At 43.0% G+C, this 27,367-nt stretch overlaps 1 protein-coding gene across 3 annotated transcripts in view; it reads left to right on the forward strand.

The window, feature by feature from the left end:
* Positions 1 to 2,096: 2,096 nt before the first annotated feature.
* UBE3D (ubiquitin protein ligase E3D) overlaps positions 2,097 to 27,367 on the forward strand; it is a gene marked incomplete at both ends in the record, with an annotated part of 157,610 nt that continues 132,339 nt past the window's right edge. For all 3 annotated transcript variants that reach the window (XM_079716121.1, XM_079716119.1, XM_079716120.1), the window contains 3 exons: positions 2,097 to 2,173; positions 17,587 to 17,783; positions 21,805 to 21,895. In XM_079716121.1, the coding sequence (XP_079572247.1) occupies positions 2,097 to 2,173; positions 17,587 to 17,783; positions 21,805 to 21,895 (365 nt within the window). The remainder of the gene's footprint in view (positions 2,174 to 17,586; positions 17,784 to 21,804; positions 21,896 to 27,367) is intronic.

Below are 27,367 nucleotides of genomic sequence, written 5' to 3' on the forward strand. Positions count from 1 at the left end.
GAATTAAAGGTGGAAGGCATAAGGAATCGAAATTGTGGAGGGAAATAATCAATAAACAAATATATCATATATATTAGGAAGAAAAAAGAGTTTTATTTAAGCCAAATTGAGGACTATAGCCTGGGAGACACAGGCTGAAGAAGCACTTGAATTGTGTTCCACTGGACTACAAAATGGGGGCAGCTTATAAAGGCAAAAGGCCCCAAATTACATAAATTATTTGTCAAGAATTAGGATTGGACCCGGCAAGAAGTACGGGTGCCTGTTACGTAAGGATTGGTTGGGGTCTGAAACGGTTGCGTAGTTACAAGGGGAGACCTTGAGACTATAAGTTTGCAGCTGGCAGCTGCTAGCAGATATTGTTCTGAGAATGGCTGGTGGCGTCCTTGAGTCTGATGCAGTTAAGAAAATTTAAGTTCTCAGTAATACAAGAATGTGTCTGAAACTATGTCCACAATGACCACCTTGGCTCCATTTGGAATGCCTGAACCACAGTTACTCCATTTTTTTTTAATGCATGTCTTCTTTAATGGTTAAAGTAGATGCACGATGCTTTTTTTTTTTTTGGCCATGCCAGGTGGCATATAGGATCTTAGTTCTGAGACCAGGGATTGAACCCACGTCCCCTGCAGTGGAAGCACAGAGTCTTAACCACTGGACCGCCAGGGAAGTCCTCAATGCATATTTAATAGGCCACAAATAGGCTGTTTTGGTTAGCCTAAAGTTCAAGTTAAACCTTGTATAAGCCAGAATGACTTCCCTACACCTTAATATGTGAAAATTTCTTCCATCAAAACCATCACGCTTCATCATCATTGAGATGAAACAGCAGTCAACTTAATTCTTTTAATTGTGTTACCTCCATCCATGATTTTTAATTATTCTGATGGATACAGGAATTTGTGAGGCAAAACAATAAACTTTAAAAACTCCAAATATAGATTTTAGAAAAACTGTCTTAAACTAGTATCTCTAGGGACATGGCTTTATTATTTATTTGGAAAATCTTCAAATTAATATGTTTGGTGTGTGATAATTGTGACGTTGAAATGATAAAGTAGAAAATCAATAAACATACGATTTTCTACATACAAACAATCATTGTTTCTATTTTTTTAAAGCCTCTTGTTTGAAAAGAATTTTCATTATAATAATACCATGGCCTTATATTTTAATATTTTCCCACGATAAGTACTTACATTGTATTAGATCCTTTTCTTTACTGGGTCAAACTTTCCGAAAACATCTTCTAGTAGCAATGATAGTACAACTTTCCTGAGTCAGTTTTTACTTTTGCAAAAGTGAAGAGCGGAAATGTACATATGGAGTCATTCTCATCTTCCTCTTTTCAAAAGTTATGGGAATGCTTGATCCTGTGCTTCATGATACTGGATTTAACCACACTCTCTTCTGCATAGATAACAGAAAACGTCTCACATTTTTGCAACCGTTTCCATCCTGGAGCGACTGGGTCTAAATTGAGAAGCAATGCCACGTCAGTCCCGGACATTTGTTTCCTCAGACAGAGCTACCAAACGGCCGACTAGCGTTCATTAAAAAACATAAAAAACAAAAAACCGACCGTAGTTCATTAAAACAAAAACAAAAAAATCCAAGATACAGTGTGTTTGGGGTGGGGAATTCGGCTCTCTGGCCTCCTGGGGACAGTGCCCGGCTATACCGACCCCTCTCCAGCATCTCCCTCTCGTCCAGTCTCCTCCCTACCCACGCTACCCAAAGCACTGCACTGGGGGTCTGACTTTGAAGGTCATTTCCAGGGAGCCAGATGCATCAGGTGGCACCGTGGGAGGACACTTCGGCGCCCCGCCCCGCCCCGCCCGCCCATCTTTCTCCGCGCTCAGACCCAAAGCCGGGATTTGAAACTGCCACGCCCCCCAGATGGAGTCCTCGTGGCGGCGCGCTCTTCTCCCGGCAGGTGGCGCTGTGGGCTGGCGGGCAGCCGACCTCCGGGTCCCGGAGGCCCGCGCCGCCCACACCGCCGCCGCTGCTGCTCCTGCTCCGGCTTGGGCCGCACGTGCAGCCCCTTTCCGGCCCTGGTGCCCAGGGTCGCCGGAGCCCCTGGCTGGGTTCCCGCCATGGCGGCGGCTGCGGCGGAGGCCCGAGTGTTCCTGGAGGTGCGGAGACGGCTGCAGAGCGCCCTGCTGATCCTGGGGTAAGGCGGGCGGTGGAGTGCGGGCTCCCAGGCGCAGCCTAGCTCGCTTTTCGGCTGCCCGGGCAGGCTCCCGCCTCCCTCGGAAGGACGGGTTTTTGAATTTCTTTTTTCCAGTTGCTTAGAGCTTCTGGATTACTCAAAGTGGAGTTACTCGCCCCCCGCGCGCGCCCCCAGTCGCCCCTCGGCTGGCAATCTCAGCATCACCTGGGAACTTTTTAGAAATGCATTGTCTTAGCTCCACATCAGCACTACTGAATCAGAACTTAGATTTTAACACGTTTCCCAGGATTCAGATGCACATTAAAGTTTGAGGATACCTAATGTACCACACCGTTGACAGTGCCCTGCGTTTCCAACAAAACAGTGCAATAAATGTTTTGATTGCCTCTTTGGGATCCTCGTTGTTAAGAAATCTGTTCCAATGTGAGAGCTTCCTGTTTTGTAAATAAACTCCGGTGTTATTTTTTCCTCCCCAAACTGTTCTCTATGCAAGGGAACGGACACACGGGTTCAGTAAACGTGTGTTCAGTGAACGACTAACCAAGGTTGCAGACTTATTGGAGCTCATTCTTTTATTCATATTGGGAGTTCCAGTGAGAAGTCTGCACGCGTTTAACTTGCTATTCATTACACAAACAAGAAACTTAGGAAAAATGTTTTCTTTTTTTTGGTTTGGTAGTATATGGGACCTCGACGATTCCCTTGTGACCACTGTTTCAAACAGAGTAAATTAGACGTTAAAATCCTGAACGTTTTATTACACAGCACCACTCTGAGATAGACTGATGCTTAGCCTTCTCTTTTCCTGAAACCAGCCGGATGTCTGGTGTGGCAGTTTTGGATTTGGCCTGAGAACTGGATTCAATCCTAGCTTCTTCACCAGAGTAGAATCCTTTTTTTTTTTTTTTTTTTTCCGGTACGCGGGCCTCTCACTGCTGTGGCCTCTCCCGTTGCGGAGCACAGGCTCCGGACGCGCAGGCTCAGCGGCCATGGCTCACGGGCCCAGCCGGTCCGCGGCATGTGGGATCTTCCCGGACCGGGGCACGAACCCGTGTCCCCTGCATCGGCAGGCGGACTCTCAACCACTGCGCCACCAGGGAAGCCCCCAGAGTAGAATCCTTTAATCTGAATGTTTTCAATTGTAAAATTGGGACGATGTTTATTACTCTTCTTTCTCTCTTTCTCCCCTGCGTCCTCCCCCGCCCTTTCTCAAATCATGAGTTCAAATAAGTGCTGCACGTCCAACTCAAATTCACCTTGTAAGGTTATTCGGAGCCCACACCTTACACAAAGCGAAACAAGACAACCTCCCTCCTTTCTCTCGTCAAAGGGGCCCTTCATGGTTCCCCTGGATAACTCTCCCTTCTTTCAGCAAGTTAAGAAACCTAACTTTGCTGGACTCCTGTTTTGTCCCTGGTGGTCTTTGGCTGTTGAGCTTCATCACCAGTCAATTTCCCCAACCCTAAAAGCAGGCACTGTTCTGATTTCATTCAACAATGATTAGCTTGCCAGTTCTTGAACTATGTATAAATGGAGTCATACAATATGTACTTGTTTGTTTCTGGCTGCTTTCCTTCAACAGCGTTTGCGAGATTCATGTTTCATCTATGTCATTGCATATATCAATAGACCATTCTTCTTTTCCTGCTGAGTAGTTTTCCACTGTATGAATATACGACAATCCATTTATCCATTCATCTATTGCTGGATATTTTGTGTGTTTCTAGAGCTTGCTTGTTATGAATAAAGCTTCCATACATTTTTTTTTTTTTTTTTTGGCCACACTCTGTGGCTTGCTGGATCTTAGTTCCCCCACCGGGGATTGAGCCCGGGGCCCTCGACAGTGAGAGCGTGGAGTCCTAACCACTGGACTGCCAGGGAATTCCCAAAGCTGCCATACATTTTTGTGTAAGTATTTTTGCTGGGTCATAGGGTAGACGGGGGCTTTACTTTATGAGAAACCATTGAACAGTTCTCCAAAGTGATTGTACTAGTTTACAGTCTAACCAGAAAAAAATGAATTCTAATGGCTTCACATTCTCGTCTGCATTTAGTGTTGTCATGTTCGATTTAGCTATTCTGATGGTATAAAGTAGTATCCCATTGTCATTTTAATTTGTATTTCCCTGATTAATAATGTTGAGTACCTTTTCATTTGCTTTTTGGTCATTCATATATGTTCCTTTGTCAAGTGTCTTCTAATATCAAGTTGTTTGTCTTATTGTTGAATTTAAATAGTTTTTTATATAGTCTGGAAACAAGACCTTTTTCATTTATGCCTGTGAGTATGTGAATATTTTCTCCCAATCTGTAACTTTTCATTTTCTTAGTTGTGTCTTTTGATGAACAGAAAATCTTAATTATTATGAAATCCAGTTTACTGCATTTTTTTCTTTAATGATTAGTGTTTTTTGTGTCCTTAAGAAATCTTTGCCTACCTCCAGCTTGTGAGATTTTTTTCCTATGTTTATTTTCTAGGAGTTACATAGTTTTAGCTTTTACATTTAGGTCTGTGATTATGTCAAATTAGTTTTTGTATTTGGCATGAGGTAGGGGTCAAAGTTCATTGCTTTTCTATAAGGATGCCCAGTTGTTCCATCACCATTAGTTAAAAGGCTGTCATTTCTTCCATTGATATAACTCAATGTCTTTGTCAGAAATCAGCTGACTATATTGTTTGCATGGTATACCTTTTTCTACCCTTTTACTCTCAACTTGTGTCTTTATATGTAAAATTTTAAAAGCATGTACTGGGCGGAGTTTTTAAAAATCCATTCTGACAATCTCTGCATTTTAATTAGAATTTTTAGTCTATTTGCAGTTAATGTAAATGATATGATTTTTATTCTTTCCCTAATCTTAAAAGAACTGCTTCTAGCATTTCATCATTGGGTGTGATGATGTTGACTTTTGGTGAATCTGTTTGGTAGACTGCATAGTTCCTTTCTTTTTGTTTTAATAAATTTATTTATTTATTTTTGGCTGCGTTGGGTCTTCGTTGCTGCGCTCAGCTTTCTCTGGTTGCGGCGAGCGGGGGCTACTCTTCCCTGTGGTGTGCGGGCTTCTCACTGTGGTGGCTTCTCTTGTTGCGGAGCTCGGGCTCTAGGCGCGCGGGCTTCAGCAGTTGTGGCACGCGGGCTCAGCAGTTGTGGCTCGCGGGCTCTAGAGTGCAGGCTCAGTAGTTGTGGCGCACGGGGCCAGTTGCTCCATGGCATGTGGGATCCTCCCGGACCAGGGCTTGAACCCACGCCCCCTGCATTGGCAGGCAGACTCCTAACCACTGCGCCACCAGGGAAGTCCCATAGTTCCTTTCTATTCCTAGTTTACTAAGGGTTTTCATCATGAATAGATACTGTGTTTTCCTTAATGATTTCTACGTGTATTATGATGGTCATATTTTTTCCTTTAGTCTTTACTTCTGTGAATTGCATTAGAAACAGTCTATTTATATTAAGCCATCTTAGCATTCCTGGGATAAACCTTGGCCATTCATTTATTAAATTCACAGACGTTTACTGAGTTCCTATTCTAGGGCCCAAAACTCAGATTCTAGGTGCTGGTTATATGGCTGTGAACACTAACAACAAAGCAAAGACAAAAATACTTGCTCTCATTGAGCTTACAGTCTAATGGTGGCAAGAGGTAGGCAGAAAATACACCAATATTTATATATGTTATAGTGAATAGAGATATGTACCTAGCAGAAAATAAAATAGAAAAGGGGGTAGGGAAAAAAATTCCAACCCCTTATTCTGAATGAGAAGGCAACAGTGGAGCAATAAACTGAAAGGGGTGAGGTCTGGGACTGTATTATTCCCAGTGGAAGACTGTTGCCCTGTGAGAGAACAGAAAGTATGAGGTGGTGCCTAGTTCAGAGAGATGTAGGTGGGCTGGTGGAGCACCTAGTAAAGTGTCTTGCAGTGGTGTGCTGGAAAATGTTCAATGACCTGCTCTCCAGGAAAACCAGACAGACAAAAACATTCTTCCTGATTTGCAGCACTTACTGATTCCTGTGGTGGGGATACTTTCACCATAAATGACATCAAACTACCAAAGTGAGGTCAACTGGCTTGCAAAATGCCTGGAATGTTAACAATTGCCTCTAGTATATTACTGGGTCTTAGGGACCATTGAAAGGACCTTAGCTCGGACTCAGAGTTGAGATGTGAGGTTATTAGATAGTTTTGAGCAGGGTGTGCCACCTGAAAGAATACAAGAGAATAGCGACAAAAGCCTCACATAAAAAGTGTGGGCAATGAGGGTCTCAAAAACTTTGTTTTGGAATAATCTCAACCTTGAGAGTAAGTTGCTGTCACTCCTGAATACGTTACTGTGGATTTCCTACAAATAAAGACGTTCTCCTACAAAACCAGCATGCAGCCCTCAAAATTGGGAAATGTGTTACGGCCATCTTATACTCAGACCTTATTCAAGTGTTTCCAGTTGTCTACTTAATATCTGTAATACAAAGGAATCCAGCTCAGAATCATGCATTGCATCCTTATGTTTCCTTCATTTTTCAATCTGGAAGAGGTCCTCAGTTTCCTTGACTTTAATGATCCTGACACTTTCAAAGATTACAGCCCAGTTATTTTGTAGACTATTCCTCCATTTGGTTTTGTCTTATGTTTCCTCAAGATTACATTCAGTTTATACATCTTTGGCAGGAATATCACAAAATTGATGCTGTGTTCTCATTGCATCCTCTCAGGTGGCACATGATTTTGATTTGTTCCATTACAGTTCACGTTAACTTTGAGAACTTAAATAAGGTGGTATCTGCCAGGCTTCTCCACCATAAATTGCCCTTTTTTTGTTTGTTTGTTTGTTTTTTGCGGTACGCGGGCCTCTCACTGTTGTGGCCTCTCCCGTTGCAGAGCACAGGCTCCGGACGTGCAGGCCCAGCGGCCAGCTCTGAGGCATGTGGGATCTTCCCGGACCGGGGCACGAACCCGTGTCCCCTGCATCGGCAGGCGGACTCTCAACCACTGCGCCACCAGGGAATCCTGCCCTTTTTCTTCATTATAAATAAGTGTTAATTGAGACTAAGTAAATGCCCTGTTCCTCATCATACTTTCCTTTTATTCATTTATTTATTATTATTTTAAATTGAAGTATAGTCATTCATTTATTCATATCAGTATGGACCCATAGCTCTGTTTCATTCAGTGGGTTACTTTTTTCTCAAATGACAACCAGATGGGGCCAGGGGGAGTCCCTTCAAGATGATTTCCGTGTTTTTGGTTTTTTGTTTGTTTGTTTTGACATTCTTTGATTTCTTCTTTACTTAGTTGCACAGCAAGACATGCCAGGCTCAGGCTCATCTCATTCTTTTCCTGTCCCAGCCCTGGATGTAGTTATTTTTCCAAGGAACCGTGTTTTGTTTCATTTTTGTTCATTTTGTTTTTAAGTGGAAAATGACCTTTAGAAACGAAGATCTGGGCACAGAGTGTGCTCATTACTATTGGCGTGTCACTTCTCCCAGACCCACTAGTAGACAGAACTAGAGTGTGTGTGTATGACATATGTATTGCATTTATGTATGCATGTATATGTGTGTGTTTGTAAATATATCATAATACACATACATATATATCTATATATATTACTGTCTCTATTTATATGCATTGGAAACCATGACTTCACCCAGGTATTTTAGATTCTAGTCTACCACCATAGGATCCATTCTGGTTTTCTCCCTTTCCCTCTTTGTAGCTGTTCTCGCACAGTGAGAATCCTGGATTCCATTATCCTCATGACATGTATTTACTTGGTCCGTTCCACTCTATGCACTTAATCTTCCGCTGGCATCCTTTGCCGCTCCCCTTCCCCCCACTCGGTGTCGACACTCTCCTCCCCTGCTTGGGCTCTGTTACGAACTGAATGTTTCTTTTCCCTCAAAATTCATATGTTAAAGCTCTACCCCGTGATGGTATTAGGAGATAGGGCTTTGGGAGATAATTAAGTTTCAATGAAGTCATGAGTGTGGAACCACTATGATGGGATTAGTGTCCTTATGGGAAGAGACGCCAAGGCTTCCTCTCTCTACCATGTGAGGATACAGTGAGAAGGCAGCCATCTGCAAGCCAGGAAGGGGGTCCTCCCCAAGAACTGCTAGCATCTTGATCTGGGACTTCCCAGCCTCCAGAACTAGGAGAAATAAATGTCTGTTGTTCAAGCCACCCATTGTGTGGTGTTTTGTTATAGGCACCTGAGCAGACTAAGACAGGCTCTGAAACACCATGCTGAGCTGCCCCCCACCTGCTGCTCACATTTCCTCCTTTCTTCTCTTGGAACCTGACATCCTTGCTGGGTGGCCTTCCTCACCCTGCTGGGTTTCTCATACTACCCCAGGCTTCAGTGGTTCTCCCACCCTTTCGAAGATACCTATCTTTCTTTGCCCTATGTAATTGGCTGCATTTTTCAGGAAGAGGAAGGGAGGAAAGGGTGGTATGGCAGAGGTGGGCAGGCAGGGGACTTAGGAACCCAGTGGTTTCCCTTGAGACACTTCCAAGTGCCAACTGCACAGTCTAGTTTGAAAATCACTGAAGTACCAAACTGAACAAATTGTGTATCTTTAGAGCAGTGGCTGGCAGCCTAGGGGCCAGATCTAACCTACGGCCTGTTTTGTTACAGCCTATGAGCTAAGAATGGATTTTATATATATATTTTTTGTTGTTGTTGTTTTTTTGTTTGTTTTTTAAATGAATACTTTTGTTTAAAATTGTCTTTTACACAGATTTTTTTTTTGCTTTATAACAAATTTAATCAGTTATACATATACATATGTTCCCATATCCCCTCCCTTTTGCGTCTCCCTCCCACCCTCCCTATCCCACCCCTCCAGGCGGTCACAAAGCACCAAGATGATCTCCCTGTGCTATGCGGCTGCTTCCCACTAGCTATCTACCTTACGTTTGGTAGTGTATATATGTCCATGCCTCTCTTTCGTTTTGTCACAGCTTACCCTTCCCCCTCCCCATATCCTCAAGTCCATTCTCTAGTAGGTCTGTGTCTTTATTCCTGTCTTACCCCTATGTTCTTCAGGACATTTTTTTTTCTTAAATTCCATATATATGTGTTACCATACGGTATTTGTCTTTCTCCTTCTGACTTACTTCACTCTGTATGACAGGCTCTAGGTCCATCCACCTCATTACAAATAGCTCAATTTCGTTTCTTTTTATGGCTGAGTAATATTCCACTGTATATATGTGCCACATCTTCTTTACCCATTCATCCGATGATGGACACTTAGGTTGTTTCCATCTCCGGGCTATTGTAAATAGGGCTGCTATGAACATTTTGGTACATGTCTCTTTTTGAATTATGGTTTTCTCAGGGTATATGCCCAGTAGTGGGATTGCTGGGTCATATGGTAGTTCTATTTGTAGTTTTTTAAGAAACCTCCATACCGTTCTCCATAGTGGCTGTACCAATTCACATTCCCACCAGCAGTGCAAGAGTGTTCCGTTTTTTCCACACCCTCTCCAGCATTTATTGTTTCTAGATTTTTTGATGATGGCCATTCTGACTGGTGTGAGATGATATCTCATTGTAGTTTTGATTTGCATTTCTCTAATGAGTAAAGATGTTGAGCATCCTTTCATGTGTTTGTTGGCAGTCTGTATATCTTCTGTGGAGAAATGTCTATTTCGGTCTTCTGCCCATTTTTGGATTGGGTTGTTTGTTTTTTTGTTATTGAGCTGCATGAGCTGCTTATAAATTTTGGAGATTAATCCTTTGTCAGTTGCTTCATTTGCAAATATTTTCTCCCATTCTGAGGGTTGTCTTTTTGTCTTGTTGATGGTTTCCTTTGCTGTGCAAAAGCTTTGAAGTTTCATTAGGTCCCATGTGTTTATTTTTGTCTTTATTTCCATTTCTCTAGGAGGTGGGTCAAAAAGGATCTTGCTGTGATTTATGTCATAGAGTGTTCTGCCTATGTTTTCCTCTAAGAGTTTGATAGTGTCTGGCCTTACATTTAGGTCTTTAATCCATTTTGAGTTTATTTTTGTGTATGGTGTTAGGGAGTGATCTAATCTCATACTTTTACATGTCCCTATCCAGTTTTCCCAGCACCACTTATTGAAGAGACTGTCCTTTCTCCACTGTACATTCCTGCCTCCTTTATCAAAGATAAGGTGACCATATGTCCGTGGGTTTATCTCTGGGCTTTCTATCCTGTTCCATTGATCTATCTTTCTGTTTTTGTGCCAGTACCATACTGTCTTGATTACTGTAGCTTTGTAGTATAGTCTGAAGTCAGGGAGCCTGATTCCTCCAGCTCCATTTTTCGTTCTCAAGATTGCTATGGCTATTCGGGGTCTTTTGTGTTTCCATACAAATTGTGAAATTTTTTGTTCTAGTTCTGTGAAAAATGCCAGTGGTAGTTTGATAGGGATTGCATTGAATCTGTAGATTGCTTTGGGTAGTAGAGTCATTTTCAAAATGTTGATTCTTCCAATCCAAGAACATGGTACATCTCTCCATCTATTTGTATCATCTTTAATTTCTTTCATCAGTGTCTTATAATTTTCTGCATACAGGTCTTTTGTCTCCTTAGGTAGGTTTATTCCTAGATATTTTATTCTTTTTGTTGCAATGGTAAATGAGAGTGGTTCCTTGATTTCACTTTCAGATTTTTCATCATAAGTATATAGGAATGCCAGAGATTTCTGTGCATTAATTTTGTATCCTGCAACTTCACCAAATTCATTGATTAGCTCTAGTAGTTTACTGGTAGCAGCTTTAGGATTCTCTATGTATAGTATCATGTCATCTGCAAACAGTGACAGCTTTACTTCTTCTTTTCCAATTTGGATTCCTTTTATTTCCTTTTCTTTTCTGATTGCTGTGGCTAAAACTTCCAAAACTATGTTGAATAAGAGTGGTGAGAGTGGGCAACCTTGTCTTGTTCCTGATCTTAGTGGAAATGGTTTCAGTTTTTCACCATTGAGGACGATGCTGGCTGTGGGTTTGTCATATATGGCCTTTATTATGTTGAGGAAAGTTCCCTCTATGCCTACTTTCTGCAGGGTTTTTATCATAAATGGGTGTTGAATTTTGTTGAAAGCTTTCTCTGCATCTATTGAGATGATCATATGGTTCTTCTCCTTCAATTTGTTAATATGGTGTATCACGTTGATTGATTTGCGTATATTGAAGAATCCTTGCATTCCTGGAATAAACCCCACTTGATCATGGTGTATGATCCTTTTAATGTGCTGTTGGATTCTGTTTGCTAGTATTTTGTTGAGGATTTTTGCATCTATGTTCATCAGTGATATTGGCCTGTAGTTTTCTTTCTTTGTGACATCCTTGTCTGGTTTTGGTATCAAGGTGATGGTGGCCTCGTAGAATGAGTTTGGGAGTGTTCCTCCCTCTGCTATATTTTGGAAGAGTTTGAGAAGGATAGGTGTTAGCTCTTCTCTAAATGCTTGATAGAATTCGCCTGTGAAGCCATCTGGTCCTGGGCTTTTGTTTGTTGGAAGATTTTTTATCACAGTTTCAATTTCAGTGCTTGTGATTGGTCTGTTGATATTTTCTATTTCTTCCTGATTCAGTCTTGGCAGGTTGTGCATTTCTAAGAATTTGTCCATTTCTTCCAGGTTGTCCATTTTATTGGCATAGAGTTGTTTGTAGTAATCTCTCATGATCTTTTGTATTTCTGCAGTGTCAGTTGTTACTTCTCCTTTTTCATTTCTAATTCTATTGATTTGAGTCTTCTCCCTGTTTTTCTTGATGAGTCTGGCTAATGTTTTATCAATTTTGTTTATCTTCTCAAAGAACCAGATTTTAGTTTTATTGATCTTTGCTATCGTTTCCTTCATTTCTTTTTCATTTATTTCTGATCTGATTTTTATGATTTCTTTCCTTCTGCTAACTTTGGGATGTTTTTGTTCTTCTTTCTCTAATTGCTTTAGGTGCAAGGTTAGGTTGTTTATTCGAGATGTTTCCTGTTTCTTAAGGTGGGATTGTATTGCTATAAACTTCCCTCTTAGAACTGCTTTTGCTGCATCCCATAGGTTTTGGGTCGTCGTGTCTCCATTGTCATTTGTTTCTAGGTATTTTTTAATTTCCTCTTTGATTTCTTCAGTGATCACTTTGTTATTAAGTAGTGTATTGTTTAGCCTCCATGTGTTTGTATTTTTTACAGATCTTTTCCTGTAATTGATATCTAGTCTCATAGCATTGTGGTCAGAAAAGATACTTGATACAATTTCAATTTTCTTAAATTTACCAAGGCTTGATTTGTGACCCAAGATATGATCTATCCTGGAGAATGTTCCATGAGCACTTGAGAAAAATGTGTATTCTGTTGTTTTTGGATGGAATGTCGTATAAATATCAATTAAGTCCATCTTGTTTAATGTATCATTTAAAGCTTGTGTTTCCTTATTTATTTTCATTTTGGATGATCTGTCCATTGGTGAAAGTGGGGTGTTAAAGTCCCCTACTATGATTGTGTTACTGTCGATTTCTCCTTTTATGGCTCTTAGTATTTGCCTTATGTATTGAGGTGCTCCTATGTTTGGTGCATAAATATTTACAATTGTTATATCTTCTTCTTGGATCGATCCCTTGATCATTATGTAGTGTCCTTCTTTGTCTCTTCTAGTGGTCTTTATTTTAAAGTCTATTTTGTCTGATATGAGAATTGCTACTCCAGCTTTCTTTTGGTTTCCATTTGCATGGAATATCTTTTTACATCCCCTTACTTTCAGTCTGTATGTGTCTCTAGGTCTGAAGTGGATCTCTTGTAGACAGCATATATATGGGTCTTGTTTTTGTATCCATTCAGCCACTCTGTGTCTTTTGGTGGGAGCATTTAGTCCATTTACATTTAAGGTAATTATTGATACGTATGTTCCTATTCCCATTTCCTTAATTGTTTTGGGTTCGTTATTGTAGGTCTTTTCCTTCTGTTGTGTTTCTTGCCTAGAGAAGTTCCTTTAGCATTTGTTGTAAAGCTGGTTTGGTGGTGCTGAACTCTCTCAGCTTTTGCTTGTCTGTAAAGGTTTTAATTTCTCCATCAAATCTGAATGAGATCCTTGCTGGGTAGAGTAATCTTGGTTGCAGGTTTTTCTCCTTCATCACTTTAATTATGTCCTGCCACTCCCTTCTGGATTGTAGAGTTTCTGCTGAGAGATCAGCTGTTATCCTGATGGGGATTCCCTTGTGTGTTATTTGTTGTTTTTGCCCTGCTGCTTTTAATATGATTTCTTTGTGTTTAATTTTTGACAGTTTGATTAATATGCGTCTTGGCGTATTTCTCCTTGGATTTATTCTGTATGGGACTCTCTGTGCCTCCTGGACTTGATTAACTATTTCCTTTCCCATATTACGGAAGTTTTCAACTATAATCTCTTCAAATATTTTCTCAGTCCCCTTCTTTTTCTCTTCTTCTTCTGGAACCCCTATAATTCGAATGTTGGTGCGTTTAATGTTGTCCCAGAGGTCTCTGAGACTGTCCTCTATTCTTTTCATTCTTTTTTCTTTATTTTGCTCTGCAGCAGTTATTTCCACTATTTTATCTTCCACCTCACTTATCCGTTCTTCTGCCTCAGTTATTATGCTATTGATCCCATCTAGAGTATTTTTCATTTCATTTATTGTGTTTTTAATCCATGCTTGATTCATCTTTAGTTCTTCTAGGTCCTTGTTAACTGTTTCTTGCATTTTGTCTATTCTATTTCCAAGATTTTGGATCTTGGAAATAGAATCTTGGATCATCTTTACCATCATTATTCTGAATTCTTTTACAGGTAGACTGCCTGTTACCTCTTCATTTGTTAGGTCTGGTGGGTTTTTATCTTGCTCCTTCTCCTGCTGTGTGTTTTTCTGTCTTCTCATTTTGCTTATGTTACTGTGTTTGGGGTCTCCTTTTTGCAGGCTGCAGGTTCGTAGTTCCCATTGTTTTTGGTGTCTGTCCCCAGTGGCTAAGGTTGGTTTAGTGGGTTGTGTAGGTTTCCTGGTGGAGGGGACTAGTGCCTGTGTTCTGGTGGATGAGGCTGGATCTTGTCTTTCTGGTGGGCAGGTCCACGTCTGGTGGTGTGTTTTGGGGTGTCTGTGGACTTTTTATGATTTTAGGCCACCTCTCTTCTAATGGGTGGCGTTGTGTTCCTGTCTTGCTAGTTGTTTGGCATAGGGTGTCCAGCACTGTAGCTTGCTGGTCGTTGAGTGAAGCTGGGTGTTGGTGTTGAGATGGAGATCTCTGGAAGATTTTCGCCGTTTGATATTATGTGGAGCTGGGAGGTCTCTTGTGGACCAGTGTCCTGAAGTTGGCTCTCCCACCTCAGAGGCACAGCACTGACTCCTGGCTCCTCAATTTGGGATGATTTGTTGTCTATTCCTGTATTCCACAGATGCAGGGTACATCAAGTTGATTGTGGAGCTTTAATCCGCTGCTTCTGAGGCTGCTGGGAGAGGATTCCCTTTCTCTTCTTTGTTCTCACAGCTCCTGGGTCTCAGCTTTGGATTTGGCCCCGCCTCTGCGTGTAGGTTGCCGGAGGGCGTCTGTTCTTTGCTCAGACAGGACAGGGTTAAAGGAGCAGCCTCTTCGGGGACTCTGGCTCACTCAGGCCGGGCGGGAGGGAGGGGCACAGAGTGCGGGGCGAGCCTGCAGCGGCAGAGGCCGGCGTGACGTTGCACCAGCCCGAGGCGCACCGTGCGTTCTCCCAGGGAAGCCGCCCCTGGATCCCGGGACCCCGGCAGTGGCGGGCTGCACAGGCCCCCGGAAGGGCGGTGTGGAGAGCGACCTGCGCTCGCACACAGGCTTCTTGGCGGCGGCAGCAGCAGCCCCAGCGTTCCACGCCCGTCTCTCGGCTCCGCGCTTTCAGTCGTGACTCGCGCCCGTCTCTGGAGCCCCTTTAAGCAGCGCTCTTAATCCCCTCTCCTCGCGCACCAGGAAACGAAGAGGGAAGGAAAAGTCTCTTGCCTCTTCGGCAGCTCCAGAGTTTTCCCGGACTCCCTCCCGGCTAGCTGTGGCACATTAGCCCCCTTCAGGCTGAGTTCTCGCCGCCAGCCCCAGTCCTCTCCCTGCGCTCCGACCGAAGCCCGAGCCTCAGCTTCCAGCGCCGCCCGCCCCGGCGGGTGAGCAGACAAGCCTCTCGGGCTGGTGAGTGCCGCTCGGCACCGATCCTCTGTGCGGGAATCTCTCCGCTTTGCCCTACCCAGGTATGTGGGGAGTTTCTTGCCTTTTGGGAGGTCTGGGGTCTTCTGTCAGCGTTCAGTAGGTGTTCTGTAGGAGTTGTTCCACGTGTAGCTGTGTTTCTGGTGTATCCGTGGGGCGGAAGGTGATCTCCGCGTCTTACTCTTCCGCCATCTTACCCGGAAGTCCTCGGATTTTATATTTTTTAAAGGGTCATTAGGAAGAAAAAAAAGTAGACTATGCCTCAGAGGACATATGTGGTCTATAAAACCTGAAATGTTTACAATCTGACCTTTTATATAAAAAGTTTTCTGACATCTACTTTAGAGGATTATTATTTCTTAAGCATCATTTCTGAAGACTAGACTTTTGACTCAAGAGTTTGAGTCTGTCTTCCCTGGAAAAGACTCAGGTTTGTTTTGTTTTTTTAATAATTTCTTTTTTAAAATTTAATTTTTAATTTTGGGGGACTTCCCTGGCAGTCTGGTGGTCAGGACTTCACCTTCCAATGCAGGGGGTGTGGGTTTGATCCCTGGTCATTGGGAAACTAAGATCCCACATGCCTTGCTGCCAAAAAACCAAAACATAAAACAGAAGCAATATTATAACAAATTCAATAAAGACTTTAAAAATGGTCCATGTCAAAAAAATTAAAAAAAAAAACAAAACTTTTGACCACATTGCACACTTAGTTCCCTGACCAGGGATCGAACCCACGCCCTCAGCAGTGAAAGCGTGGAGTCCTAACCACTGGACCGCCAGGGAAGTCCCAAGACTCAGGTTCTTGATATTCTGTATTGCCAATTAAGTGCAGATCTATGCACTTCTAAAAGGAACTAGCCAGAAAGTAGTTTTAAAATTTTCTAAGGCAAAATAGGAGGCCTGACCAAGATTCACACCTGAACACACGGTATGACCTCTCTACTTGGATGACATGCAAGTGGATGGCCCACCTTCTGTACTTCAGTGACACTGAGTGGATGGCCTGCTCTTGCTGTCAGCACTTAAGAGGGGATCCAGGTGCTTTGCTCCTCTGGTGCAATGCTGAGCATATTTCAACTTCATAGGAGTATCATCTCTATATGTCTTCATACCCTTCTGTACTTTTGGTGCCTGGTAGACAGCAACTGTGTTTTACTCTATTGCCTGCACCAAGTGATTTGTGTTTGTCGTGGACTGGATTAGTAAGTCCTTTCATGCCAGGTATTCATACATCACTAGATTGTTTTCTTCATTATTTGTTTATTCTTAAAATCGACAAAGTTTTTTCTCCTGTACCTTTTGTTTTACGTAATCCTGGCTTCCTTATCAAAATCCTGTATATCAAATACCAATGCTTTACTCTAATTTACTGTAAGTAAAGTAAAACATTGAAATGCTGGTCTCAGAAGCAAGGATATGTCACTAACTCATCCATTCGTTATTCACATAACATTTACTTAGTGCTTGGCCTAGGATAGTCGCTGCCCCCCTCCACGTGCTTCCATAGTCCCCTATATTATGAATAAGTGCACCGTAGTTTTAATGCTCCCTTGATCATTCCTGTTTACTAGCCTGTCCCCTGCTTGGGGGTGTGGGGTGCAGAGGAAATATCTGGTTAATCATTGTATGTCCAGTACCTGGCACATGGTAGAACTCAAAAAAGGTGTGTTGAGTGAGTGAATGAATGTCGAAATCATGCTAGGATCAAGGGATGCAAAGGTGAATAAGCCACCGTCTTATGCTGCCTTGTTGAATTCTCTGGCCCAAAATACTTTGATGGGGCTTCCCTGGTGGCGCAGTGGTTGAGAGTCCACCTGCCGACGCAGGGGACACGGGTTAGTGACCTGGTCCGTGAAGATCCCACATGCCGGCGGAGCGGCTGGACCCGTGAGCCATGGCCGCTGAGCCTGCGTGTCCGGAGCCTGTGCTCCGCAGCGGGAGAGGCCACAACAGTGAGAGGCCCGCGTACCGGAAGAAAAAAAAAATATATATATATATATATATATGCATCGTTACCATGAAAAAAGAAGAAGAAGCAAGAATGAAGAATATGTCTCTGAACTTTCATGTTACGGTGGCAGCGAAGAGTACTCTGTGACCACATCGAAACCTAGTATAGATTTAGTTTCCTTCACGATCAGTTCACTGCTGTTTTTCCACGACAGTGACTAAATTCAGGGCCCTTATTGAAGAGGAACAGAGAGCTCCTTGGCCGTTTTTGTTTCTTTCATAATGTGGCTTTCATCAATGAGAAATAATTTCTTTTATTTTTAATTCCCAGCGATCCAAATGAAGGAGGTCTGCCCATGGATGTTTGCATAACGCCGACCTCGCTCCAGATGAAAAGCCCCGGCGGCTGCACGGAGCTCTGGCTGCCAGCAGGGGTCAGGCTTGTCCCGTCCTCCTGCCGTGGGCTGCAGCACGTGGCCGGCGACGGGCTGCACCTGCGGCTGCAGGCGCGGGCGGAATTCTGCACAAGTGAGTAGTGCTGGCGGTCCTGTTTCTGCATTTGCTTTTCCATTATAAATCAAAGGTGATTTCTTTTTTTTCCCCTTGAAAGGTTGAATTTTTCCCAGGTGAAAATCACTGCTCATCAGCTGCATAGAATGAGCTGGGGGTCCAGAAGATGTCTGGTTTTTTTTTGCCAGCTCTGCCCATTATTAGCTGCATGCAATTGAACGTATTACTTAACCTTTCTGAGGCTTTGTTTCTTTGGGGTTTTTTTAAGTGTTTTGTTTTGTTTTCCTAATAGCCTGCAGTTTTTTTTTTTTTTTTAGAGCAGTTTTAGGTTCACAGCAAAATTAAGCAGAAGGTACAGAGATTTCCTACATAGTCCCTGCTTTGTTTCTTTAATTGTAAAAAACCTGGCTCACAGAGTTGATAGGAAGATGAAATCAGATGGCAATCGTGCAAGACCTGGTTGATATTAAAGCATTATGTAGAAATTCATTCATTCAACAAATATTAGCTCATTGATGTAGGTGCTGGGGTACAGAAGTGGGCAAGCTAGGAAGGTCTCTGCCCTCATGGGGCTTAAGATTCTAATCAGTGGGAACAGGTAATGAGCACACAAGTTATTTGGATACAGAGGTAAGTGCTGTGGGCAAAGTAAAGCAGAATAATGGGATAGGGTGTGACTAGGGGCAGATGAGGGTCAGGGAAGGCCACTCTGAGAAAGCAGTGTTTGACCAGAGAACTGAATGATGGAAATGATCGCATCCATGTAGGACATTTTATTTATTTATTTATTTATTTTATTTTATTTTATTTATGTATTTACTTTTGGCTGCGTTGGGTCTTCATTGTTGCGTGCGGGCTTTCTCTAGTTGCGGCTAGCGGGGGCTACTCTTCGTTGTGGTACATGGGCTTCTCATTGTTGTGACTTCTCTTGTTGCGGAGCACGGGCTCTAGGCGTGCGGGCTCAGTAGTTGTGGCTCCCGGGCTCTAGAGCACAGGCTCAGTAGTTGTGGCTCTTGGGCTTAATTGCTCCATGGGATGTGGGATCTTCCCAGACCAGGGCTCGAACCCATGTCCCTGCATTGGCAGGCGGATGGATTCTTAACCACTGCGCCACAAGGGAAGTCCGGGACGTTTCTAACTAGAGGGAACAGTACATATAAAGTTTCTGAAATTGAGTTTGATGCATCATTTGACTTTGATTGTTGCTATGCCTGTGATACTTCCAATATTTTGTTGTTGGCACATTGATTCAGAAAGGCAGTAGAAATGTTTCTCGCAATAATTTATCGAATGACCTCACTGATTCATTGCCTCTTTGCCGTGTGAGTGATATGCTTCGGAGGATTAAAAATGATGTAGGGCTTCCCTGGTGGCGCAGTGGTTAAGAATCCGCCTGCCAATGCAGGGACATGGGTTCGAGCCCTGGTCCGGGAAGATCCCACATGCCACGGAGCAACTAGGCCCGTGAGCCACAACTGCTGAGCCTGCGCATCTGGAGCCTGTGCTCCACAGTAAGAGAGGCCGTGACAGTGAGAGGCCTGCACACCGCGATGAAGAGTGGCCCCCTCTTGCCACAACTAGAGAAAGCCCTTGCACGGAAACGAATACCCAACACAGCAAAAATAAATAAATTAATTGATAAGGGACATTGCAAGTTTAGTTAAAAAGGAAAATGATGTAAAAAAGGGAAACAGAGGCTGTAACAGCTGGATGTGAAACTCGTTCTCAGAGAAGGATTATAGTTCTTATAGATGCACTTGAGATTTCCCTGTTGCCTCATGGATGCGAAGCCTTTCATCTGCATTTCTCCATGCAGCCCCAAGGGCGGTCGACAGGATTGTACTGAAGAGCTGTTTAGGAGTTGTCAGGTGTTCCCTGGCATCTCTATCCCGGCTTTTGAAAGGAAAGAGAAGTAGAGGGGGCTCCGTTCCTTTTTTGTTGGAGAATGATTTTGCTCAAGTGCTGGATTAGTGAATAACTAGTCTGAGTTGAGCAGGGTTCGTGTGAGGAAAGAAATGTCCTGGGGCTGAAGTGGCATAGGGTAAACCTAAGAATGACTGTTGGAATAACCGTGGAAAGAAGAATGGGGCCGTCAAGATGGGAGATAGATGCTCTGAGGGTACCTCATGATGGGCAGGGGAAGTGTTGTTTCAGGGAAGAAGCCTCGGGAGTCTGGCTCCTGTGATGTCATCACCTGTCTTTAGCGATGATGAACAGTAGCCACAGCAGGAATCTTGGGTCACGTCAGTAAACTGGAGAAAGGCAGGCGTGAAAGCCACAGTGGAGTGTTTTCAGATCTTCTGCTAGTTTTCTGGGACCATGGTTTTAGGTCCTATAATGAGGAGGTACGGAGACCTTCCAGAGACAGAATTGGTATGTTGCCTACCCATGTTCTATAACAGTTAAATAGCAAAACTTGAACCATTTTAAAAAATTTAAATCAGCAAACGTTACCGTCTAGTTTTAACTGTTGGACAAAATAAATTGACTGCTGTGTGTTGGTTTGCATCTGTTGTTGGCATTCATAGGTCTCCAATTTCTTTACATTTTTAACACATATTTTACTCAACAGTCTGAAAAGGAAAAACATTCAAAGCCCTGTTCTGCAGTGCATGAAGGGGTTTGCAAAATAGATCCCTCAGTGTTTAATTGCTTTCGTGCTTTCCGCATAATAGGTGGTGAATAAATATTTACCGAATGAATAAATATCAAATAGGTGCATACTGATGTAAACTTGAATCAAAATCTGTGGTAGGAAGCGAGTCTTAACATTTATAGCATTCAATCTATGTTTCAGGGTTTTTACACAGTTGACTTTTCAACTATAAGAACGCTCTTTTAAGGACTACAGTAGACATATTGTTACACTGTTTTGAATGCATAGGTCAGACGTGACCTTTGACCCAGAACTGGCTGCAGTAAAATCTGATGTAGCACCAGCATTAGATTCATTCCCAGGTGGCAGTGCTTCCCAGGATGCCCCTGTGTCAGAAGGTTCTGACTTGAACCTGAGCCTACATCATGCTGGGTGAGCAGCAGAGGGCAGTGTGTCACTGAAAATTTGTTTATTGGTTCTGAAAAGAAAATTTTGGATGTCTTACCCAGGTCTACTTATTATCTGCTCAGAGCTAAAGGATACTGTTTGTTTCACTTTAGTGCTACAGGGCAGTCCTAGAAATTAAACAGAAGAATTTTTAACTCTTAAGGCTTAAACTTTCTCACATCAATTTTTTTTTTAATCTTAAGATATAAAGTAACATAAACCAAATTCAAATTGCTTGATTCTAATGGATATAACCTCACTTCTTCAGACTTTTTTTAATAGACAAATATTTTTGTGGGTTTGTTTTTTTGTTTTTTGGGCTTTTTTGTAAATGAAAGTTTCCTTCATGAATGAAATAACAGAAACTAAGGAAACATACTGTCTTATACTATGGGAAATATATGTTTTCCCACAGCTTTAATCAGAAATTGAGTTTCACTCTTGGAAGATGGAACTCTTCTTAGGAGCTATTTCATTCCCCGGGACCTGCCCAATAAAGACAAATTTCAAGATTGATTTTGTTTGTACACACTGGTAAGATGCCAGAGCGGACATCAACCTTGTTTAAATCGAATTAAATTTTAGAAGTCTGTTTACCAGCAGTCACAGTGATGAAAAACTGTCCCTAAGCATAGCAGAGGAAAGCTGAGGATGGGGAAGCTCTGCGTAGTTAGCTCGATGTGAAAGAAATAGCTCCTTTTTTCTCATCCTTAACGTTGGTGTTTCCAGAATGAGAGAAATAACAAGTCATCTATGTTACACAGATAATTTAGGGCAATACCTAACTCTGAAACATGTAGCAAAATCTGTTTTTGAAAACACTTCCCAATATTTGCTTCTGCTTGAGTCATCAGATAATACTAACTAAATGGGTACTTCTGGGTATATCATAAGCAGTGCTTATTGGTGGTAATTTATTGCGGCTATTAAACTCTAAGTATGTTAATGGATTTGTCCCAGACCTCTAAGATTTGCTGTTTCCTTGATTTCCTCTAGAACTGATCTCAGTGTTTAATCAAAGCTCCCAAGCCCAAGAATGTTGCACGTTTTATTGCCAGTCCTGCGGTGAAATCATCATGAGGAACAGGTAAGGAACACAGTCAACACTGGTTCATCCTGTGCCTGGCAATGGTTTTTCTCTTCTTCTATCAGAATTTTTGAAGGAACTGCCAAGGGAGCAGTCTGTGGCCTTCAAATGAGAGCCACAGACTCAGTGTCACTTTGAACCAGACCAGCCCCCAAACTCTCCAGATCACGGAGCAGCTAGATTTTCTCCAGCTGACAAAGGGGAACAATAGGACGCTGGCTTTGAGGGAGGACGGCTTATCTTGGTGGAATAGCCGGTAGAGATAGGCCCCTCTCCTCTGAAAACAGACACGGCATCTGTCACATGTTTTAGCCATCATCCTGGTGAATGAACTTTTTCCACATTAAGTGAATTTTCTAAATAACAGAAGCTTTTGCGGCACAATTTTGTACTTGAACTATTTCTATTAGTACCTTTCTAAAATCCATTTCCTGTTTCCCTGCTTATTAAAACACCATATAAAGCACAAATCAACCTTTTCTTGATGCTTAGGTTAACGCTGTAACCTGCCTTCGAGGTGTGCTGTGATTACCCCATTGAGATGGGAAGGGCCCTTTGCTGTATTCTTTGTATTCTCATGTTGTCTCTTTTAATTATTTTTCCATCCTCTCCTCCCGTCAGCCTCTTTGTTTCCTGGGCACAAACCCTGCTCTCTGAATTTTCTAATCACTTATAGGCTGGAAAGACAGAGCAAACCCTTATTATCGTTAACAATATTTTTGGGGTTACTCTTTGTTGCAGTGCGTGGGCTTCTCATTGCGGTGGCTTCTCTTGTTGCGGACCACGGGCTCTAGGCATGCGGGCTTCAGTAGTTGTGGCTCACGGGCTCTAGAGCACAGGCTCAGTAGTTGTGGTGCGCGGGCTCAGTAGTTGTGGCATGGCATATGGGCTTAGTTGCTCCGTGGTATGGGGGGTCTTCCCAGACCAGGGCTTGAAGCCGTGTCCTCTGCATTGGCAGGCGGGACTCTTAACCACTGCGCCACCAGGGAAGTCCCAGTGGACAATATTTAAAGGAAGAATTTCGAGCTCTTTGTTGGATGGGTTTCCTTGGAGACTTACATGAGACCCCTTCTCCTCCAGGTCTCCATGCAGGGATTCAGCAGATCTCTGCTGGGAGCCTTTCCTGAACGCCGGGCTGGTTTATGTGCTCCCCGGAGGTTTATTCGCCTGTCTTCCCACTTCAGCTGTAGGCTTTGGGTGCGGGATAGTCCTACGCATGTTACTTCTCACTCATATTTAGAGCACGGTGTTGTGTAGCGGCTGGTAGTACAGACCTGGAAGCCGGACTGTCTGTGCTTGTGTCCACCAGTTACTAGCTGTGACCCTGGGGAAGTTACTTAACCATTCTGTGCCTTCATTTTTTTTTTATTATTATTACAAAAATATAAATAACAATAAGAACTACCCCCATAGGGTTTGGGGGAGGAGCGAATGTGTGTAACTGGTAAGCATTCAGTATGTGATAGCTCCTGCTGTAATTCTTGCTCTTATCACCATCTTCATCATCACCGCCCCCAGCAGCAGGCTCGCTGCCCGAGGAGGAGTGCATTCTGTATAAATTCTTCCCGGGTTGACTCGAGTAAACGTTAGGGTGCTTCTTCTGGTCCTCCATCCGCCTCTTTTTTTTTTTTTTTTGGTGGTACGCGGGCCTCTCACTGTTGTGGCCTCTCCCGTTGCGGAGCACAGGCTCCGGACGCGCAGGCTCAGCGGCCATGGCTCACGGGCCCAGCCGCTCCGCGGCATGTGGGATCTTCCCGGACCGGGGCACGAACCCGTGTCCCCTGCATCGGCAGGCGGACTCTCAACCACTGCGCCACCAGGGAAGCCCCATCTGCCTCTCTTGCTTGCTCTCTGGTTCCTGGCAGCATCCCGGGTAGATGAGATCGTCGAAAGTTATGCTGGTGTAAGTGGGGGGCTTGTGAGCAGTGCACCCTCTCAGTGACTATCTTGGGGAAGCCACGGGGTGACTCTGAATCTGCAGGGGAGGGAGAACGTCCTCACTCAGGTTCCCTAAGGCTGAGGTGGCCGCACTGTCGGGGATAGGCCCGCTTGAGCCTGGAAGGTCCAGAGCATCCCGGGTTACCCTGGAGTTTAACCAGGACAGTTTTCCTTCTCTCAGTCTATTTCTGGCTTTGGTTTAACTCTCAGACGCAGTTTCTGAAACATGTGTGTCTCTACAACAGCGAGAGGCCTGCAAGTCACAGAGGAGCGAGTTTACTAGAGTAACGGACTTCCCTGGTGTGCTTGGCCTGAAGGATGTGCTCGTTCATCACTGGCTGATACTGCATCTTCTGTTTGGTGTCAGTCCTGTTTACGACCCTGGACTTGAGAGCTCGGAGGGCTTAGAGGCTGACACTGGAAGGCTGTACGCGCTCTCCCGAACCCTGACCTTCGGGAGGCCGTGGGGTGAGACGCAGAGCGGGAGAACGAGACCTGGGTTTGAACTCCAGCTTTACCATCACAGGCTGGGGAACCTGTCCACATCACCTCAGCTGCTTCTTATGTAGATGTTAAGACGGCCTAGTTTCCTAATTTGTGAAGAGAATAAACGCTCTTACGTTTAAGGCTGTAACATATATAATAGTAAATACTCGACAAGCTCTTTTTAGTTGGCTTTACAGCCTCCTTCTACCCCCTTTTCCATAATTGGCCTTATTGGCAAGCTAGCAGATTATCTAGTACGGTGTTTCAGGCCCTTTTGATTCAGGACTCCGTATTTTTTAGGTGTGCCAGGGAAATGACCTCCTCTCTCCCTTTTTCTTTGCGAGAAGGTCCACAGTGGACGTGACTTAGGCCTTGCTCACTTCACAAGGCTTCCCTGGACGCCTTTGCCTATCACACATGTGTGCCTGGCACCGGGGGGCCTCTTGAGCAATGCGGAGACATCCTTAGTAGGCGACGGAAGGCTTTGCTTCCATTTCACTCTTAGGCAGCAGGCCCCGTGGCTCTCTGGTTGATGGAAAGCCACGCTTCCTCCTGTGTCTGCACAAGGATGTCATGCTGACTGTTTGCATCAAGCCCAGCGGTCTTCTCATTTCTCCCTCAGTTACCTGTGCCATGCAGGTGGTAAGGACATCTGTGTTTGTTGAGTAGAAAGTAAAACCAAAGGTATTTCAAAGGAGGCTTGTATGTGCTGTAATCACCTCACTGTCGGCATCCTTTTCAGAAAGGCATCTTGGAATATGGTGGTCTGTCTTAGCAGGAGCTCTTGTATTGGGAGCAATCAAGCCAAGTTAAGATCTGCTTACCGGCCAGCCTTTCTATCTGGGAACAAGTCACTTTGATTCTCAGTTTCCTCATCTGCAAAATTCGGAGGTTCAATTAGATAGACCTGTAAGAGTCCTGCCAGCATGAAAATTCTGTGCTTAGTCAACCTCAAAAAGTTGCACCTTGAGTTCTGTGAATCATGATTATTTGGATAGTGCAAGAATAATGCTTGTTATTACTTTTTTTTTTTGTGGTACGCGCGCCTCTCACTGCTGTGGCCTCTCCCGTTGCGGAGCACAGGCTCCGGATGCGCGGCATGTGGGATCTTCCTGGACCGGGGCACGAACCCGTGTTCCCAGCATCGGCAGGCGGACTCTCAACCACTGCGCCACCAGGAAAGCCCACTTTTTTTTTTTTTTTTTTAATGAAAAAGATTCTTGTCAAGCAAATTATAGGTGCAGAAGACTGTTTAACCTATTAAGACTCATTAATGGCTTTTAATACTTACTAGCACCGGGGTGCATGAAATCTGCTAATTACAGCAGTCTTTTTTCTGCATTCAGAATCACACGTTCCTAGCCATTTGTAACCAAACAAATAATACAATTTTTGATCATTCTCTTGTTAACAGTCCCTAATATCAAGCAACAATAATAATAAAATTTAGTTCGTCGTGATCAGTCTCAGAAACAGCTAAATGGTCATTGTGTTTGGAATTTGTTATGTCTTTTAGAAATAAATTCATGTCAGACTTGAATTATATCGGTTGGCCAAACAGACTTTGAAACATCAGCCTGATTTTCAGTCATTTGAGAGGTCTCCCAAGGTCTCTGGAAAGGCCCTCCTGGTTCCACCTGCACCAGCAGAGCTGGGTGTCAGCCCAGCAACTATGAGGGCATTGAAACTCTAGCAGGTAACAAGCAGAGTGGACTTAACGGAAACATAAGAGCTGTCAGAATATCCAACTAGTTGATTGGTCCATTTGACAGACCAGCTGTTATTGTAGTCGGAAAACAACTACTCCTATGAATAGTCACTTTTCTGTGAAAGAGAACAAAGAGGTGAAAAGAGAGGACAGGCACACACTGAATTATTGGTAACATTGTACAAACTTTTGGAAAAAATAATAATGCCAGCTTATCTATACTCTAGTGGCTATATTTTGAGCTTTAGATATTTGATATTTTTCTTAAAATTCTTATTGCCCACTTGGTTCTAATCCAATGTGAAATCTCTGTATTACCGTTGTTAATATCACTGATGAATGGTTGATTTTAAAAGCATTTCATTTTCTTGTCTATGTTTAAGTTTTAAATAAACACCATCAATCAATAACATTTATTAAACTTGTGCATTTTAAAATGTAGTAAAATGGATACTCTTCAATGTTAGTGGTGGATCTTTAAATTGATCATTTTTTTTCTGAAGGCAATTTGGCAATATGAACTAAAAGACTAAAAATTGTTTATACTCATTGACCAAGTTTAAAAAAAATAAAATAAAATAAAATTGTGCATTTTAAATTTTTTCCCCCAAAGCTTATGCTTAAGATACGTTAAAAATAACTAAATAAAAAATAACTAAAACATTTAAATTAATTAAAAGCATGTGTTGCTGTTCATCATAGAATCTTAAGCTGAGAGAATGTTCAAGAAATCATTTCACTCTTTTTCTGAGCTTCAGCAGGTTTTTACGTAAAAACTACCTTGAAAAAAATGTGGTATCTATTTTCTTTTGAAAGTTCTCTTGGGAAGTAGATCATATCAAAGTTTTAGGGTTTTCGATAGATACACTTTCAGGAGAGCTGTGATTAAAATACATCTTTTGTTCTTAAAGGTTTTATGTTTTTTCCAAACATCAGAAAATTTCTTTCGGCTGTAAAAACACTTTTATCTTTGCAATGACTTGTGAATTAGGCTCTTTCTTGCTCGCTGTCTTACCTAGATAGCTATGGGGTATAGTATAGCTTTTATTCACTGTGATAGAGGGTCAAGTTAAGTCTGAAATATCCCATTGTGTGCGAATGTGCATCAACGCTTCCAGATCTCTCTAAGTCTGAGTGCAGTTTCATTTCTGATCATGTATGAGGTTTTGACATTGCTGCCTTTGACACTGTATTGAGCATCTGTTTATTGGCACCACGTGCAAAATGTCAAGGAACAGAGAATCTTAGTGATGGAGAAGATCTAGGAGCCTGTTTAGGCCCAACTCTTACTCTAAGCAGGCACCTTTGTTTGTCTTCCTCCTCATCTTTGTAAAAATTCA

Source organism: Hyperoodon ampullatus (genome assembly GCF_949752795.1).
Source record: "Hyperoodon ampullatus genome assembly, chromosome: 12".
NCBI classification, from domain to species: Eukaryota; Metazoa; Chordata; class Mammalia; order Artiodactyla; family Ziphiidae; genus Hyperoodon; species Hyperoodon ampullatus.